The 18519-nt window shown below is 41.0% G+C and overlaps 1 protein-coding gene across 1 annotated transcript; it reads right to left on the reverse strand.

The window, feature by feature from the left end:
• Window positions 1-216: 216 nt before the first annotated feature.
• On the reverse strand, window positions 217-17585 carry LOC145821315 (acid phosphatase 1-like). Its single transcript, XM_082917822.1, has 3 exons — window positions 17546-17585; window positions 14678-14888; window positions 217-471 (listed from the first exon to the last, which is right to left on the reverse strand). Exons 1-3 carry the CDS (start codon window positions 17583-17585, stop codon window positions 294-296), a joined length of 429 nt encoding a protein of 142 aa, XP_082773948.1. The 3' UTR covers window positions 217-293.
• Window positions 17586-18519: the final 934 nt, after the last annotated feature.

The raw sequence follows: 18519 nt of genomic DNA on the forward strand, positions 1-18519 counted from the left end.
GACCAGTTTCTAGCAATTGATAAATTGAATACATGCATCTGCCTAGTTGAAGACAGCAATCTAATTCTGCAGAATATGATATAGTTATTTACAGTTAATCTCATGAGCCACTGCCAAAGAGAGACAGAGAGAGAGAGAGAGATTATGCACAATTTATATATTAATTAAAAACTTAAATCAAGTATAGTTATGCACAATTTATATATTAATTGCAAACTTCAGTCAATGAATCGAATGTACAAATATTTGTTTGACTAGAAGGGATTAGAAAAGCTTAATAGGAACCTGTCCAATTAGGGAATATAATACATGGGATTTGGGAGCTTGAACGAGCGGATGGAAACTGATGAACCCAAAAGATCGCTCCATTGGTCTCCAGAGTTGCCCAAAATCCAGTATCCCTCTTCCACCATCTCATTCCTCTTCTTCGACTTGTATATTGTCCCTAGCTTCCCATGGTCCTCAGTTGATCTGCACGGTTTAAGACACTTGAAATTTAGTAAAAATATGCAACAAAGGAGACCATCTCTAATTTAATATTAAAAATAAAAACCATATTTAAATTGTAGGTTTAATTCCCCATCAAAGAAGGCCCATAAAATTTTATTTATTTTATTTATTTATTTTTGTTGATAAATCAGAAGGCTCATCATGTTCACCCTTCCATCATTGAAAATTAATCTGTGGCCCAAAAAACACATTAGACAAGATCATAAGGAAATTGAATTCATCCTATGAGAGTGTCACGCCCCACTTTTTATTACTCGGAGTCATTACCAAATTCTTTAACTTAATTCAATTTCAGAGATAACATGCGGAAATAAACTCGTACATTCAATCCGTAGAAGTGATTAACAATACTCTCATTCGTATGCAAAGTAAATATTACATGAACTAACTTAATAAATTGCCCTTGGGCTTACATCATTAAAAGTACAAGAAGAAGGGTGTAACCCTTTACAACAATGGCATTCCGCCAACATAACTGAGGCCCCGTGGCCAACAAATAAGAAGATCCAAACTTGTAGCACACCCTGCTAAACACCTGAAAAAGATTCAACAACGTGGGATGAACATATAGTCCAGTAGAGAACTCAACATGCTCCTTAACAATAACAACATTACAGATAGCTATGATCATGAACACCCATTCTCATACTAGAATAATAATGTGACAGTTTATACAAAATATATATATGAATATATATATGAACTTTTCTTGAAAATAATCATTTAATTCACCGCTATAAGTGATTTCTCCTTCCTTTTTCCTTTGTTTAACCCACGTTCCCAATCTTTATAACATTAACAACTACTTAGAAAAATAGATTCATTAAGCCCGTTACTCTTTCATTTGCCACACATACAACAGATATGCCTTTTCAAAACATATTTGGCATTTCAATACAATTCCAATTATATCATAATTATCCATGCACACCTCTATAAAAAGAGAACAACTCAACTACATACATAAAATCAATCAATGAGTCAACTCGTCCCTCCAACACTGTAACAAATACAATCCACAATGTTTCCAGATACACTGAAACAATAACAAAACAACACTGCACTACTAGCTATATGTGTAGTAATCCAAAGATACACTTATCACCACAATCTACCAGTTTACCAGGCGCTAGCTGGAAGGGTATGGTACCTTAGATTATCAGCGCGTCAGTTCTCCAGGCGCTAGCTGGAAGGGTATGATACCTCTGATTATAAGCGCTGAACACATAAGTGTGTGGAGTCCATCCCCTATCTTCTCACACACACTGGAGTACAACCCCTCTCTTCTCCCCAACCGGTATACAAATATAATGTAATTCAGCATTTCATTACATATGATGTTCAATCAACAATGGTGTAATATATACACAACAATTCAACACAACCTTATCATCCTCCACTGATGACCAAAATCTCCAGATGCATGCATATTATACATCTACTAACAGACCCAACTAACATGAGATTACAAAACTCAGCAACAACATGAACATGGTAGTTAAAGCTATACCCCACACAAGTGTGTTCAATACTCAAGATACAACATTCCAATTTTATTATACTTGTTTCAAAATACCTTTCCCATTTCACAAAATGAATTCTACTTCCTTTGTTTTCACAAAAATCATTCCCATGGACAAAAGCCATACTTCATTTAAATTGGCTACATTCTTTTCAAAGCCATTTCAAACTAATTATGCACATTAAGTCATAAACAATAATTTAGGGTCTTTCCTTCCTCTTTCTCAATATTGACCAAAAAGGCCCAATTAACATCAACAAACAACAATAACCACAATTAAGACTCAAAATACCTAAGTATTTTCCCAAAGATCAAAACCCCTCAATTAATTTATTAAATCAAATAAAAGAAATTAGGGTTTCCTCTCCTTTCAACAACTACATGCTAATTAACACTCCAATTAGCCCAAACCACAACTAATGATAATAAACCCAAATTCAACAACCAACCCCAGGTTCAGTCCCAATGATTTTCACAAATCCAACATGATACCATTTTTATGCAATACAAAAACTACCACATGTCTATCTATAGACGAAGTACTGAAAAGAAACAAGGAGAATCCCTACCTCGAACGAAGAACAAAAATGGAGAAGATGACCCAAAGTCCAAGTGCTCCAAATCCACTATTTTTCAGATTAGAATGAAGCCCAAGCCGCCCTCTATCTTTCTTACAAAGAACTTAAGATGGATTCACACTAGAAGTAGATGAAAACCTAGAAAGAAGATGAGTTTAGAGAGAGAGAAGTCGGACCTAGGGTTTGGAAACTAGAAGAGGATGAAAAGACTGATCAAAACCCGCTGCTGCCTATTTAAACTGGACAGGCTCGCTCGAGCGAAGACTTGGTCGCTCGAGCGACCAGACACAGGAAAGCCTCGCTCGAGCGAAGAAACGCTCGCTCGAGCTAAGAAACACTGCTCTCAGGTCTAAACTAGACGCAAACTCTCGCTCGAGCGAAGAAACCCTGGCTCGAGCCACCAGACACAAAACCCAACCCTCGCTCGAGCGACCAAACTCTCGCTCGAGCGACCAATCCAAATTCTGGACAGTAACACCTGGTTTCCAAACCCAACCAATCTAAAACAAACCTGCCCAACACATTCCGATAACTCAAAAAGAGAAAATAAAGGATGACAACCACAATTATACATTGAGAGAATCCAGGGAACCTAAGTCCGGATACAACAACCAAAAGGAGAAAGACCGGGGTCGCTATAGAGAGGGACAAGTTAGTCACTCTTTAAAAAAATTGGCAAAAGTTGCCTTTTAGCATTGAGTAAAATTGAAATAACTTTCTTTATAAAACTAATGCTATTAAAGCAAATGAATATATGCTATAGACCATCATAATATGAGTAGTGACAATTAACTAGCTCCTAATATCAAATCTTCTAGGAAAAAATTATTACTGTTTGATCACACAAGGTAGGACTGTAAAGGAATTGGCTATGGGCTAGCTTTAGTTGAGCCGAATTCAATTGAAGAAGAAACAAATCAGATTGGAATTTAATTTACATCATTAATTTGGCCGTTAATTCAACAATTGCTGCCACATTCATGAGTCTAGATTTGGTTTGCAATATATTTTCAACAGGACTTGACAGAATTATCAAGTCACAAGAACCAAAGAACGAAAACAAGGATGTTTGTGTGTAAAAAAAAAAAATCAAGTATGCATTTTCCCATTTGTACAATGCATGCATGCACAAGCAGCGATAGATGCATAACTAGATTGAGGTTTTATTCACTGAATTAAAAAAATATCCAATTTGATTCTTTTGTCAATGGACATATTACATCACATATGCCACTGGAAGGAAATATTTCCTGGTGTATAATCGTGCAATTATTTATAAGCATTTTAAATAGTAGTAGTTGCACACATGAAAAAAAAAAAAGAAGAAGAAGAAGAAGAAGAAGAAGAAGATAGCAAACCATATTTACCGGAAACCTTTTGTTATGATGGAATTTTGTATTCTGTAAACCCTATATATGAGAAAATTCTAATAAAACCTAAGGAACCATTTTCATGTTTATTTCCCAAACTTCTATGTTCCAAACTTACTATCAATTTCTAGTAGCAGACATTAATACCACACATCAGAAAGAAAAAACCCTAAAGCCTATGACTAGTCAAACATCATCATTCCTCATGTGTCAATAAGGCCCTGCATAAATGAGAGGCCAGCTCTAAAATTCAATTATGATCTCATTAAAAGCAGTCTATAAAATATGGGCTCTAACCTAAAATAATGACATATAGAAAAAGAAATTACTAGATCATTGTTTTGTATACAATCGTTTCAATATGATTCAAAGACCCACATCAGAAAGGCATTGTTAACTAGAACTTCATACCCTAATGTAGTGATGAGGAAAAATTGGAAAGTTTGATTTTGAATCTAAGATTTGAAAATTGGAACACTTCCAATCTAGGTCTAGAAAGTATAGGAACATCGTCTCTGTGATATATTCTTATAAATGTGACATGAAATTTGGGATGCTTTGCAAATTTTCTAAGCTTCTGAGCTATGTAACAATTTTTCATTTTTGAAATTCCCCTGATGTATACTAAAATCCTAGCCAACAAAGACTGATAACAAGTTTGTTCATTTGAATAATTCTACAAGAAGATAAATTCAACTTTGAAAATCAAAGAAGATGTACAGCATCTTAAACAATAAAAATAGAGTTTGCAGTAAAAAATTTAGATATTAATATCTGTAAAATAGAATTGACTAGATCAATAAAATTGCAATAAAACCGAAGTCATTCAAGACAATACTTCTATGATATGTGAGTTTGTTTGTAACGCCCTAAAAATTAACCCATTATATATCATTGACATGCATTATTTAAAGAAGACAATTTATTAATTCGTTCATCAGAGTATTACTAAATAAAGCATTACATGTAACATCGAATAAAATGCCCTACAGGCTTACATCTTTCCAAGCCAACACTTGGATTCAAAAATATGAGTTCTAATCTCAATACAAGAAATGCCCTAGGCTTGAATGTTTACATGTACTAATAAATAAAAACTATTAACTAAAGGTAGTCTTCTTCAATCCAGAAGCCAAACCCTCCCAAGCTAAGTCCTTGGAGGTAGTTTATCACCTGAACCTGAAAATGATGTTCCCATAAAGGGTGAGCCACAGCCCAGTAGAAATATACTAAACCACATATAAGCAATGAATAAAGCAATAGCATTCAACAGATGGTTAACCAAAATAATCATTTACTTCATTTTACAGTCCCATGACACTATTGCCAAAGATACGTTTTACTTTCCAATTTTATCAACATGGCTCAAAACCTGGCCAAACTTATAACAGTGAATCACATATATCATATTCACATCCTTCCAATATCAACAAACAAATGAGACTCAAGCTCAAATCGAACACTTCATACTTCCAGATTGATACACATTTTAGTGTTGTATCAATAAAACACTTCTATATAGATAAGCACACATAAAAGTGATGCTAATGGAGTCCATCCCCTATCTCCTCCCAAACAAAAATCCGGTTTAGAGGTCCATCCCCTATCTTCCCCTAAACCGTGGAGTACATCCCCTATCTCCTCCCACACACAAAACAATGTATGCAAATGCAATGCTCAATCATTACACGTATTTTCTGTATCAATGCCATAGTCAAAATTAATGACTTAACCAATGTGATTAGTTTCAGTTATTCCTAATCCACATGCAATGTCTACAACAATCACGACTATCCTCCACCGATAGCCCAAAACAGTTATTTCTAAATTGAAAATAACTATGTAAACAATTCAATAGACAAATGATATCAATTACCCAATTACGCCATTTAATCAATGAATTCCCCAATTCCATGAATTTAACCCTCTTTTCCCAATTCCATGAATTACTTATACAAATTAATTCAATAATACAACTAGGGTTTTTCCCAAAATTTACCAAAGTATCCCCAACATATCAAAATACCAAAACTTAGAACAAAACCTATAAAATGGAGTAGGAAATCCCTACCTCGAAGAAAACAACACAAATGGTGAAGACAAAGATAAGTGCCCAAATACCAAAGTGCTCCAAATCGCCAAATGTTCAGATTAAATGAAAGCCCTCGACTCCCTCTATCTTTTTAATGAAGGATCTAGGGTAGAAACACACCCTAAGTGGATCAAATCTAAGAAAGAAGGTGAGTAGGGAGAGAGAGAAGTCGGACCTAGGGTTTGGAATCAAAAGAAGATCAAAAAGACTGATCAAAACCCGCTACTGTGTATATAAACTGGACAGGCTCGCTCGAGCGAAGACTTGGTCGCTCGAGCGACCAGACACAAGAAGCTACGCTCGAGCCAAGGAAGCCTTGCTCGAGCCAACAACCCAAAAGCTCGCTCGAGCGAAAGAAAGCTCGATCGAGCGAAGAACTCAAACCCTCAGGTCTGTAACCAGACACACGCTCGAGCGAAGGAACTATTGCTCGAGCGAAGAACGAACCAACTCGCTCGAGCGAAGAAAAGCTCGCTCGAGCCAAGAATGCAAAGCTACAGGTCCAAACCAGATGCAAACTCTCGCTCGAGCTACCAAACCCCGGCTCGAGCGAAGAACCAAAAACAACAGCTCGCTCGAGCGACAAACTCCTCGCTCGAGCGAAGATCCAAAATACTGGACAGCAACACTTGGTTTCTAAACCCAACCAACCTGAAACAAACCTGCCCAACACATCCTATAATTCCAAATGAGAAAAAAAAGGACAACAACAACAATTATACAATGACAAAATCTACGGAACCTAAGTCCGGATACAATAATCAAGTGGGAAAAGACCGGGGTCGCTATAACCTCCCCCCTTCAAAGAATTTCGTCGTCGAAATTAAGCATAAGTTTTTGAAAACAGATTTTTTTTTAACAATTCATTAGTAAACATCTTGACCCAAAACTGGTCATTTCATCTCTTTATCAAGAGGCATCTCATATCAAGAGGCATCTCATATTAAATATATAACACAACATATATCTCAACCTGTATCATTATTATGCATTATTCCTTTCAATGTTAACAATCCCCATATCATATTCAATTGCATGATATATATAACACACTCAGCAATGTAATCAACATATGCAATGCTATACTAAACTTCTATAATGAAGCAAGTTTCAAGATACACCCACTTACCAAAACATACTCAACGTTTTACAACTTAAGACATATGTAAAGCTCTTAAGTTCAACAATATTACAAAATCTAAATACAAGATTACAAATGAATAAACATGTCCGGGTATTTTTCGCGGACTTCCAATTCACGCTCCCAAGTGGCTTCCTCCACTCCATGATGTTTCCACAAAACTTTTACCAAAGGGATGGTCTTGCCTCGCAAAACTTGATCCCGCCTATCCAATACCCGAACCGGTCTCTCCTCATACGAGACATCCTCATCAACCACTAAATCGGTCCAATCCGGCTCATACTTCCGAAGCATACTCACATGAAACACATCATGTACTCCGGACAACTGCGGCGGCAAAGCTAAACGATAAGCAGCCTCGCCAATCCTCTCAAGGATCTCGAACGGACCAATGAACCGAGGGGACAACTTCCCACTCTTCCCAAACCTCATCAAACCCCGTCTAGGTGATATCTTCAGAAAGACATAATCACCTGCCTCAAACACCAAAGGTCTCCTCCTACGGTCGGCATACGATTTCTGACGACTCTGTGCTGTAACAAGCCTCTTACGGATAAGCTCAACTTTCTCCGTCGTTTCTCTCACCAACTCTGGACCCAACAGAGGTGCATCACCCACCTCAGCCCAACACACAGGAGATCTACACGGTCGGCCATACAAGGCCTCAAATGGTGCCATACCGATACTAGATTGGAAACTGTTGTTGTAGGCAAACTCCACCAACGGCAAGTGCCTCTCCCACGACCCACTAAAGTCTAGAACACAACCCCGAAGCATATCCTCAAGTATCTGAATAGTACGCTCGGACTGTCCATCAGTCTGAGGATGATAAGCCGTGCTAAAGGTCAACTTAGTGCCTAAGGCACTCTGCAAACTCTGCCACAACCTGGCAGTAAAACGAGGATCTCTATCTGAGACGATCGTCACTGGGACCCCGTGCAATCTCACTATGTCCCGAATATACAAGTCGGCAAGATGATCTACCGTATCTCTCACGCGCATAGGAATAAAGTGCGCCGACTTAGTCAACCGGTCTACGGCCACCCAAATAGCATCACTACCCCGCTGAGTCCTCGGAAGACCTACAACGAAGTCCATAGTGACATGCTCCCACTTCCACTCGGCAATAGGCAAGGGTTGCAACAAACCCGCTGGCCTCTGATGCTCGGCCTTCACTTGCTGGCAAGTAAGGCACTTAGATACGAAAGCTGCCACATCTCCCTTCATACCCCGCCACCAGAACTGGCGACCCAAATCTCGATACATCTTAGTACCTCCCGGATGCACCGCAAGGCGTGAATGATGAAACTCTCGGAGTACCTCCTCTCGGCAAGACTCTGGCACAAACAGACGGTCTCGGTATCACACACTCAGGTCGAAATACACCGTCAAACCCTTCTCAACCTTCCCACTGGAAATCTTCTCACGGAAAGATTCTACCTCTAAGTCACCTCTCTGAGCCTCTAACACTCGAGTCACAAGTGAAGGCTGTACAATAACATAAGACAAGGCTGCAGCCTCAACGGATTCGCCCAGAAGTAAATCAAACTCCCCAAGTGCACCCAACATCTCCCATTCTCGGATGGCTATACTAGCTATGTCACCAACAGGTTTCCTGCTAAGGGCATCGGCCACCACATTGGCCTTTCCCGGATGATAATGCAACTCAAAGTCATAATCCTCTATAAATTCCATCCACCTCCTCTGCCTCAAGTTCAAATCTTTCTGTGTAAACAAATATTTTAAACTCTTATGATCTAAGAACACCTCGAACCTCTCACCATAAAGATAATGCCTCCAAATCTTCAAGGCAAATATCACAGCTGCTAACTCTAGATCATGTGTAGGGTAATTCTGCTCGTGAATTTTCAACTGACGTGAGCCATAGGCAACTACTTTCCCCTCTTGCATTAACACACAACCCAGACCCTCTCGTGAGGCATCACAATAGACTGCATAACCCAACCCTCTCTCTGGAATAATCAATACTGGAGCGGTGGTCAGTCTAACTTTCAACTCCTGGAATGACTTTTCACAAGTCTCACTCCATACAAATTTGACTCCCTTCCGAGTCAGTCTAGTCAACGGTGATGCTAACCTAGAGAAATCTTTCACAAACCGACGGTAATACCCAGCTAACCCCAGAAAACTGCGGATCTCAAACACACTCTTAGGCTGTGCCCAATCTTGCACTGCCTCAGTCTTGGATGTATCAACAGACACTCCTTCACCAGACACTACATGGCCTAAGAATTTGACTTCTTTCAGCCAGAACTCACACTTCCCAAACTTGGCATACAGCCTATGGGCTCTAAGTAACTCAAGCACCACCCTCAAGTGTGACTCATGCTCCTCCTCAGAAGGCGAATAGATAAGGATGTCGTCCACAAAAATGACTACAAACCGATCCAAGAATTCCCGGAAGATCCGGTTCATCAAGTCCATAAAGATTGCCGGTGCATTGGTGAGTCCAAATGGCATCACCAGAAACTCATAATGGTCATACCGCGTACGGAATGCCGTCTTCGGAATATCCTCCTCTCTGACCCTCAACTGGTGGTAACCTGATCTCAAGTCTATCTTAGAGAAACAACGGGAACCCTTCAACTGGTCAAACAGATCATCTATACGAGGCATAGGGTACTTATTCTTAACCGTAGCCCGATTCAATTTTCGGTAATCTATACACAGTCTCAAAGCGCCTCCTTTCTTTTTAACAAAGAGAGCTGGTGCTCCCCACGGCGAAACACTAGGACGTATAAAGCCCTTATCTAGCAACTCCTGGAGTTGGATCTTCAACTCAACTAACTCAGCTGGGGCAAAACGGTAAGGTGCCATAGAAATCGGTGCCGTGCCGGGCACCAGGTCAATAGAGAACTCAATCTCTCGATGCGGTGGCAAACCAACAAGATCCTCGGGAAAAACGTCCGAGTACTCACAAACCACCCTTGGCAACACAATCTGAGTCTCAACATCCTCACTAATCGACAGGTTAGCAAGTAGACCACTAAGCTCACTCCGTCCTCGTGGAACATACCCCGGTGGCAACACATCACCAACCCGGTCCCCCAGAAAATGAAAATACTCTCCGCTCACGGTACAACAAGTGACCCTCTGGCGGTAGCAATCAATAACTGCCCGGTATGACGATAACCAGTCCATACCCAAAATAACATCGAAACCCCTCATAGGCATAACTACAAAGGAAAATGGGATTCTATGATAATCAACCTCTATATCACAACCCCTAACACCTTGTTTCAAAATCAATTCACCCCCAAGAGGTGACACTACACAAATAGGAGATGCTAGCTGTGCTAACTCCAACTCCAAAACAGATGCAAATGCAGCAGACACAAAGGAATGAGATGCACCCGTATCAATCAAAACATTAGCAACCGAGTTGCAAAACAAGAAGGTACCTCTCACAACTGATGGTGCTGGCACAAGATCCTGCGCGGTAACAGCATACACGCGCCCAGACGACCTCTGATCAACTTGCTCAACCCTAGGAGGATAAGATTGCTGCACCGACTGAGACGATGAAGCCCCTCCCTGATTGGCCTTCGAGGCCTGACCCGACTGAGCTGGCTGCTGACCCTGAATCGGCCTCAAACCAGATGCACCAGATGTGCCACCCAACTGTGGGCAATACCTCTTCATATGCCCTGGCTGACCACACTGATAACACGAAAGTGGCTGACCTCTACCCTGACTCTGGCTCTGAGATCGAGCCGAAGAAGATGCTGCTCTCTGAACTCCTCCCCTCTGAGGACAAACTGGAGACTTGTGGCCCTACTGGCCACACTTGAAACAGGTAATGTCCCCCTGACTGCCTTTCCCCGAACTAGCACTCGGTACAGGAAAAGTCGATCTAGAAAAGCTACCCTGAGACTGCTGGGGATTAAAACCCTTCTGTCTCCTACCATCATTCTGACCATCCTGACTCCTCTTGGAGCCCTTCTGCCCTTCCTCCTCCTCCTGCATCATGATTTCCATGTGGGTTGCAGCATCAACCATACGCCCATAATCCCGAATCATAGTTCCCCCAACTCTCAGCTTGAGGCCACGCCTCAACTTCTTCTCAAACTCAATACAACGGTGTTCCTCAGACGCCACCAACTCAGGTGCAAACCTGGACAAACTAGTAAATGCAGCCTCAAACTCGGCCACTGAAGAACTCGACTGCTTAAGCTGACAAAACTGGTCTCGCAGCTTCTCCCTGACAGCTGGAGATAAGAACTTCTCCTGGAAAGCATTCACAAAAGCCTCCCACGTACCTCCTATACGCCCCTTAGTAAACTTCCACCACTGACCTGCATCCCCCTTCAACTGGAAAGATGCCAAGGTCACTCTCAACCCCTCGTCTTCGATGCCAAGCATCTCAAACGTCTTCGTTGTCTGTTCGAGCCATTCATCTGCCTTAAGCGGCTCTTTTGGATCACCCACAAATTCATCCGGATTAGACCGGAAGAACTCCCTCTTCAGAAAGGAAGGTCCTGCATCCGCAATAACAGCCTGAGCTTGATTCTCAGCTCTGAGAATGCCTACTGACTCCCGGAATACCCCTGCTATCTCTCGGGCTAGAGCGCCCATAGCCTGCTGGCCTACTGGCTCGGCCACATTAGCCTGGCCAATTCCCTCTTGAACTGCCGGAATCTCCTCTGGCACAGGCACCTCCTGCCTACCCGGCCTACCACGCCTACCACGTCCTCGTCCTCGTCCTGACATCCTAATAAAGGAAACAGAGACATTAGCACATTAATAAATGTGCCGAAGCTAAACACTCGCGTCCTAATGCAATGGACAACAATAGTACATTCCACGTAAGCACATAATCACATAAGCACCTACGAATTTCATTCCCGGATAATGATAGTCCCAAAGGGTTACTATAGTTCCGGTTGGAAGCAGCAGTGATCAAGTGCCTTTCCAACAAGACTACTAGAAACTCAAGGGTCCAATCAACATCCTAGAAACTACATTCCATACCCACATAATCACATAAACATGTTATCACATAAGCATATAACATTACACTAAGTCTCTATCAAACGAGACGAACCCAATGCGATGCTAATCACGTCCCACGTACCCAAAGTATTCAAACCCGGTACGCTCTGATACCAAGTTGTAACGCCCTAAAAATTAACCCATTATATATCATTGACATGCATTATTTAAAGAAGACAATTTATTAATTCGTTCATCAGAGTATTACTAAATAAAGCATTACATGTAACATCGAATAAAATGCCCTACAGGCTTACATCTTTCCAAGCCAACACTTGGATTCAAAAATATGAGTTCTAATCTCAATACAAGAAATGCCCTAGGCTTGAATGTTTACATGTACTAATAAATAAAAACTATTAACTAAAGGTAGTCTTCTTCAATCCAGAAGCCAAACCCTCCCAAGCTAAGTCCTTGGAGGTAGTTTATCACCTGAACCTGAAAATGATGTTCCCATAAAGGGTGAGCCACAGCCCAGTAAAAATATACTAAACCACATATAAGCAATGAATAAAGCAATAGCATTCAACAGATGGTTAACCAAAATAATCATTTACTTCATTTTACAGTCCCATGACACTATTGCCAAAGATACGTTTTACTTTCCAATTTTATCAACATGGCTCAAAACCTGGCCAAACTTATAACAGTGAATCACATATATCATATTCACATCCTTCCAATATCAACAAACAAATGAGACTCAAGCTCAAATCAAACACTTCACACTTCCAGATTGGTACACATTTTAGTGTTGTATCAATAAAACACTTCTATATAGATAAGCACACATAAAAGTGATGCTAATGGAGTCCATCCCCTATCTCCTCCCAAACAAAAATCCGGTTTAGAGGTCCATCCCCTATCTTCCCCTAAACCGTGGAGTACATCCCCTATCTCCTCCCACACACAAAACAATGTATGCAAATGCAATGCTCAATCATTACACGTATTTTCTGTATCAATGCCATAGTCAAAATTAATGACTTAACCAATGTGATTAGTTTCAGTTATTCCTAATCCACATGCAATGTCTACAACAATCACGACTATCCTCCACCGATAGCCCAAAACAGTTATTTCTAAACTGAAAATAACTATGTAAACAATTCAATAGACAAATGATATCAATTACCCAATTACGCCATTTAATCAATGAATTCCCCAATTCCATGAATTTAACCCTCTTTTCCCAATTCCATGAATTACTTATACAAATTAATTCAATAATACAACTAGGGTTTTTCCCAAAATTTACCAAAGTATCCCCAACATATCAAAATACCAAAACTTAGAACAAAACCTATAAAATGGAGTAGGAAATCCCTACCTCGAAGAAAACAACACAAATGGTGAAGACAAAGATAAGTGCCCAAATACCAAAGTGCTCCAAATCGCCAAATGTTCAGATTAAATGAAAGCCCTCGACTCCCTCTATCTTTTTAATGAAGGATCTAGGGTAGAAACACACCCTAAGTGGATCAAATCTAAGAAAGAAGGTGAGTAGGGAGAGAGAGAAGTCGGACCTAGGGTTTGGAATCAAAAGAAGATCAAAAAGACTGATCAAAACCCGCTGCTGTGTATATAAACTGGACAGGCTCGCTTGAGCGAAGACTTGGTCGCTCGAGCGACCAGACACAAGAAGCTACGCTCGAGCCAAGGAAGCCTTGCTCGAGCCAACAACCCAAAAGCTCGCTCGAGCGAAAGAAAGCTCGATCGAGCGAAGAACTCAAACCCTCAGGTCTGTAACCAGACACACGCTCGAGCGAAGGAACTATTGCTCGAGCGAAGAACGAACCAACTCGCTCGAGCTCGCTCGAGCCAAGAATGCAAAGCTACAGGTCCAAACCAGACGCAAACTCTCGCTCGAGCTACCAAACCCCGGCTCGAGCGAAGAACCAAAAACAACAGCTCGCTCGAGCGACAAACTCCTCGCTCGAGCGAAGATCCAAAATACTGGACAGCAACACTTGGTTTCTAAACCCAACCAACCTGAAACAAACCTGCCCAACACATCCTATAATTCCAAATGAGAAAAAAAAGGACAACAACAACAATTATACAATGACAGAATCTACGGAACCTAAGTCCGGATACAATAATCAAGTGGGAAAAGACCGGGGTCGCTATATTGTTCATTCAAACTAAGATTTCATGAATGTAATGCTGATATTAAACATATGTTGCTTAACAAGAAAAGGTTGTACCAAGTGCACACGTTTTTCTTAATAAAACAAAAATCACATTTTTTTTTTCTTTTTTTCTGGAGAACCCAAAATGTTAGCCACTAGCAATAGTTGATAGTTGAAAGATGTGCAAAGCTAATAAGAAAATTATAATGATCTATCAAGCAAAATAAAAGGCATTACATCAAACAAGTTTATCCTGTTAAATCATAAACATAACAAACCCTATCAGCAATTTATGACAAAGAACAGTTTGAAAACTAACCTCAATATGAGCTTGTCCCAATCCTGAATGCCCGAATTGATCAAATTTGCAACAGTAACATCACTTTGCTGTTCACTGCGCCCTGTAAGCAAGAAAACCTTGAATCCCAACTTCAGAACCACTTCATAAAGCTTCAGACTGGACTCTATTGGAGGTGCCATAGCCTTGTCAACCCACTTATCAAACTCCACACCATCAAAAACCTCTAACCTACAAAATTCCACCAAGAACCCATCTCAGAATTCATATCCTCAATTTCTAGTATTTTTTTCTATAGATAAGTTGTAGTAAGTTAATAGGTTAGATTATATCGAAATAACAATCACAAAAAACAGCTCTATGAACCGCTGCCATGTTCCTCAATTTCTAGTTATTTATCAGAATATCTAATATGTGTCATAAAATACATATCAAAAGTGTATATGATATACACTATTTGAAGTGTATATGTCATAACATGAAAATAAAGATGTGTATTATAGCATAACCCTTCCCTTTGTTTTGTGTTATCATTAGAAACACTACAAGAAATTTGAGTTTTAGTGGTGTTTTTTAAAATGTCGCTAAAAGCCTGAAAAATGCTATAAAATATTACAACAATGTTTAAAATTTTCGTCGTTGATATGATCGCCGCAATAGCTTTACAACGTTTGAAAACCGTCATTAAAATTATTAGACGGTGTTTTTTAAAATGCCGCAAAATCTTTTACATCCGCTTCCCTTTCCATCACAAACTAACGCATGACGTCATTTAGTGGCGTTCTAAATGACGTTTTTTGAAAAAACGCCACTTTTTTTTTCTCCTTGATTATGAAATATGAGAAAAATTACAATCAATATTTTTGTCCAAAGTGTAGCATTTCAGAAGATATGCACTGAAAGATTCAACACAATTATGAGGCCCCTGTAGACACCCCATTTTTGACCGCCCTTAAGACTTGGGCACTACTGATGGTTTGCTCGGTGTTGAGAGATGTGCAGGGCAAAGAATCAGTTTCTTCGGCAAGGAGAGAGGCAAATCCTTCAAAACACTTTGTTTAGGGGTTTGGAGTTGAAGAAGAGAGGAAAGGAGAGGAGAAAACTAGTTTGGGAAAAGTTCGGCACGAATCCGGGTAGAAGCGAGTTGAGCAGCCCTCGTTGAATCGGGCTTATCTGTCTGTACGCTTGCAGTTTAGATATGGGGCCACCACCGTCGGAAAGCTTACTTCCGGGGCTTCATTTTACACGCAAGAATCTCCTAGAACCAAGTCCGGGTGGGGGAGATATGATCAGTTGAAGTTGGGTATCATCCCGGTTGGATCGAATCTGCGCGGCTTCACCAAAATGGGCATAACTTTTTCCACAGGAGGAATTTTAATGCAAGGTTTGCGCCATTGGAAAGCTAACTTCCGGGGCTTCATTTTAGAAACCAACCGGCAGTTTTTTGACCTTACCGGCCATCCACCGGCACTATATTTATCCGGCCGGCAATTTATTGTGCCGACCGGAAAAATATTATGCCGACCGGCACTTTATTTTGGCCGACGACCAAATTTTCTGACCGGTTTGCACCATTTGCACCCTCCAAGCCTGGTGCATGCCAGCTGTGCCAGCTGGGATGCACAGACCCTACTCCACGTGCATATATGTGGCTATTTTGAGCCTTTGCACACCCTTTGGCCCCTTTTCTTGCACCCTTTGCTCAAGGCTTCTTGAGGAAGCCTTGACCCCTTATCTTGGCTTCCTCAAGAAGCCTACCAGCTGTCCAAGCTTCTCCAATAAGCCTTGACCTCCCCTTTAAACCCCTTTGACCCTTTGAAGCTTGTCTTGGAAGCTTAGTATTGCCTATATAAGGAAGCCATCCTCCTCCTTTGTTTTGGTTCAGCAAAACCAGACCTAATACATACATATAACATATATATCACCCTCTCTCTCTATATCTCCCTCTCTCTCTACATTTGGGAGTGTTATAGTGATCAAACACCCTTGTTCTTGGGCCATTTCTTCATCAACTCATAGCACAAGGCATCCAACGCCCATTCTAGCAGCTTGAGGCTGTCCTCCAGAGGTTAAAAGCTCCCAAATTCAGTCCAAAGGTTGCTAAAGTTTGGTTCTACAAGGGTGAGTCTCATTTTCCCTCTTTTGCGCATTTTTTTGGCCCATATCTAAGCCATAGTTGCTTGCACTTTTGGGCTCCGACCTAAACTTCAAATCATCATATTTTGAGGTCCTCTTCATGTTTGATTGAGGACCTCTTGCTGTTTGAGGACAGTAGCTTGCACTTGCTTCAATATCCTCCTTGAATGCCATAATCTTGCATAAAATTTTTGGCTTGCGTGTGATCTGTTTTAGAGCCTGATGTAAACTGAAACTAGGCTTATTTTGAGCCTCTCTTCAACATTGAAGAAGGGCTCAACACTGTTTGGGACTTCCATGTTGTACTCCCCTTTATATCCTCTTTTTGGTCCCATTTTTGTATGTCTTGGCAGCCCCTGATGTTGCTGTTTTTGGACCTTGGTCCGAACTAAAAGTGGCTTTATTTTGACCTCCTGAACATGTTTTATTAAGGGTATTTTCTTGTTTGGTGAATTGTTTGTATACCTCATGTTATAGCCACTTTTGAGCCTCATTTTGCATTGTATTTCTAGCATGTTTTTATACTGATTTCGGGGCTGCCATGAACTGTAAATGTGCATATTTTGGGCCCCTCTTCAATGTTGTTGAAGGACCCTAACATGTTTGGGGACATCAGCTGTGAGTTGCTTCATAATCTCATGTTTAGGGCCGTTTTTGTATGCCATTGTTGCCCTATCTTTGTTTGCTTTTTGGCCATGAGTTGTACTAGTAAAATGCTAATTTTTGGGCTGCCTTGCTACTGTCTATTCATTGCATATCCATGTTGTGCATGTTTGATATAGCTATAGGCCATTTCGGGTGCCAAAGTCCATGTTTCGGGACTATTCCATGCATCGGGTGTGTTTTCGCCTCATTCCGGGGCTGTTTTCCCCCATATTTCAGTGCTGAAATCCCATTAGCATATTTGCATGTCATTTTCCATGCCATTGCATTGCATATGCCACTGCCTTGGTTTGCGTGCCCGTGTGCACGCATTTCGAGGCACTTCATTTTCATTCATCGGCCTCTTATGTGAGTGTGGCTGAGGCTCTCTCATGTTAGTATAAGTCCATGTTGCATTCTATATGCCGTTTTAGCCATTGCATTGCGTATGCCATTGCCTCGGTTTGCGTGCCCGTGTGCACGCATTTCGAGGCACTTCATTTTCATATTATGGCCACTGTTTTGGGCCTAACTAGAGCTGCCTAATTCATGTTTAAGACCATCCCTTGCTTATTTGCATGCTCACCTTGCATGTTTGCTTGTATCGGCATGTTGCATCCTTAGCTCGTATGCCTAGGTTGCATTGCATTGGCATGCATGCCTTGCCTCTTGATCATGTGATAGAGGTTGGGTTTTAGTTTGTTTGATTGGTTTGCATTTCATTTGACATGAAAGTTGCATACTTGATTCCTTGGGCCATCATGCATGGAAATGCGTGATTGGTGGTCCGAGAATCGAGGCACATGCCCCTTTGGGTCATTACCATGATAAGGGACATGAATGGTGCATATATGCCTTGAATTGTGCCGCCATGCTTTGCTTTGCACTCCGTTGCTGTCAATTGCAGGTTCTGCAGACATTCCTTGCCGACCGGCAGTATATATTGCCGACCGGCAGTAAACAAGCAGCCGATGGATTCATCTTGTGCCGATGACTACACCACACTGCCGGTGGCGATTCTACTCAGCCGGTGGCACTCCTCAGTGTCCAAGGAAGCAGTCATGAGGTTTTGGTAGCCTTCAGAG

This window comes from Camellia sinensis, chromosome 3, assembly GCF_055761805.1.
Source record: "Camellia sinensis isolate YWXY chromosome 3, ASM5576180v1, whole genome shotgun sequence".
Classification (NCBI taxonomy): Eukaryota; Viridiplantae; Streptophyta; class Magnoliopsida; order Ericales; family Theaceae; genus Camellia; species Camellia sinensis.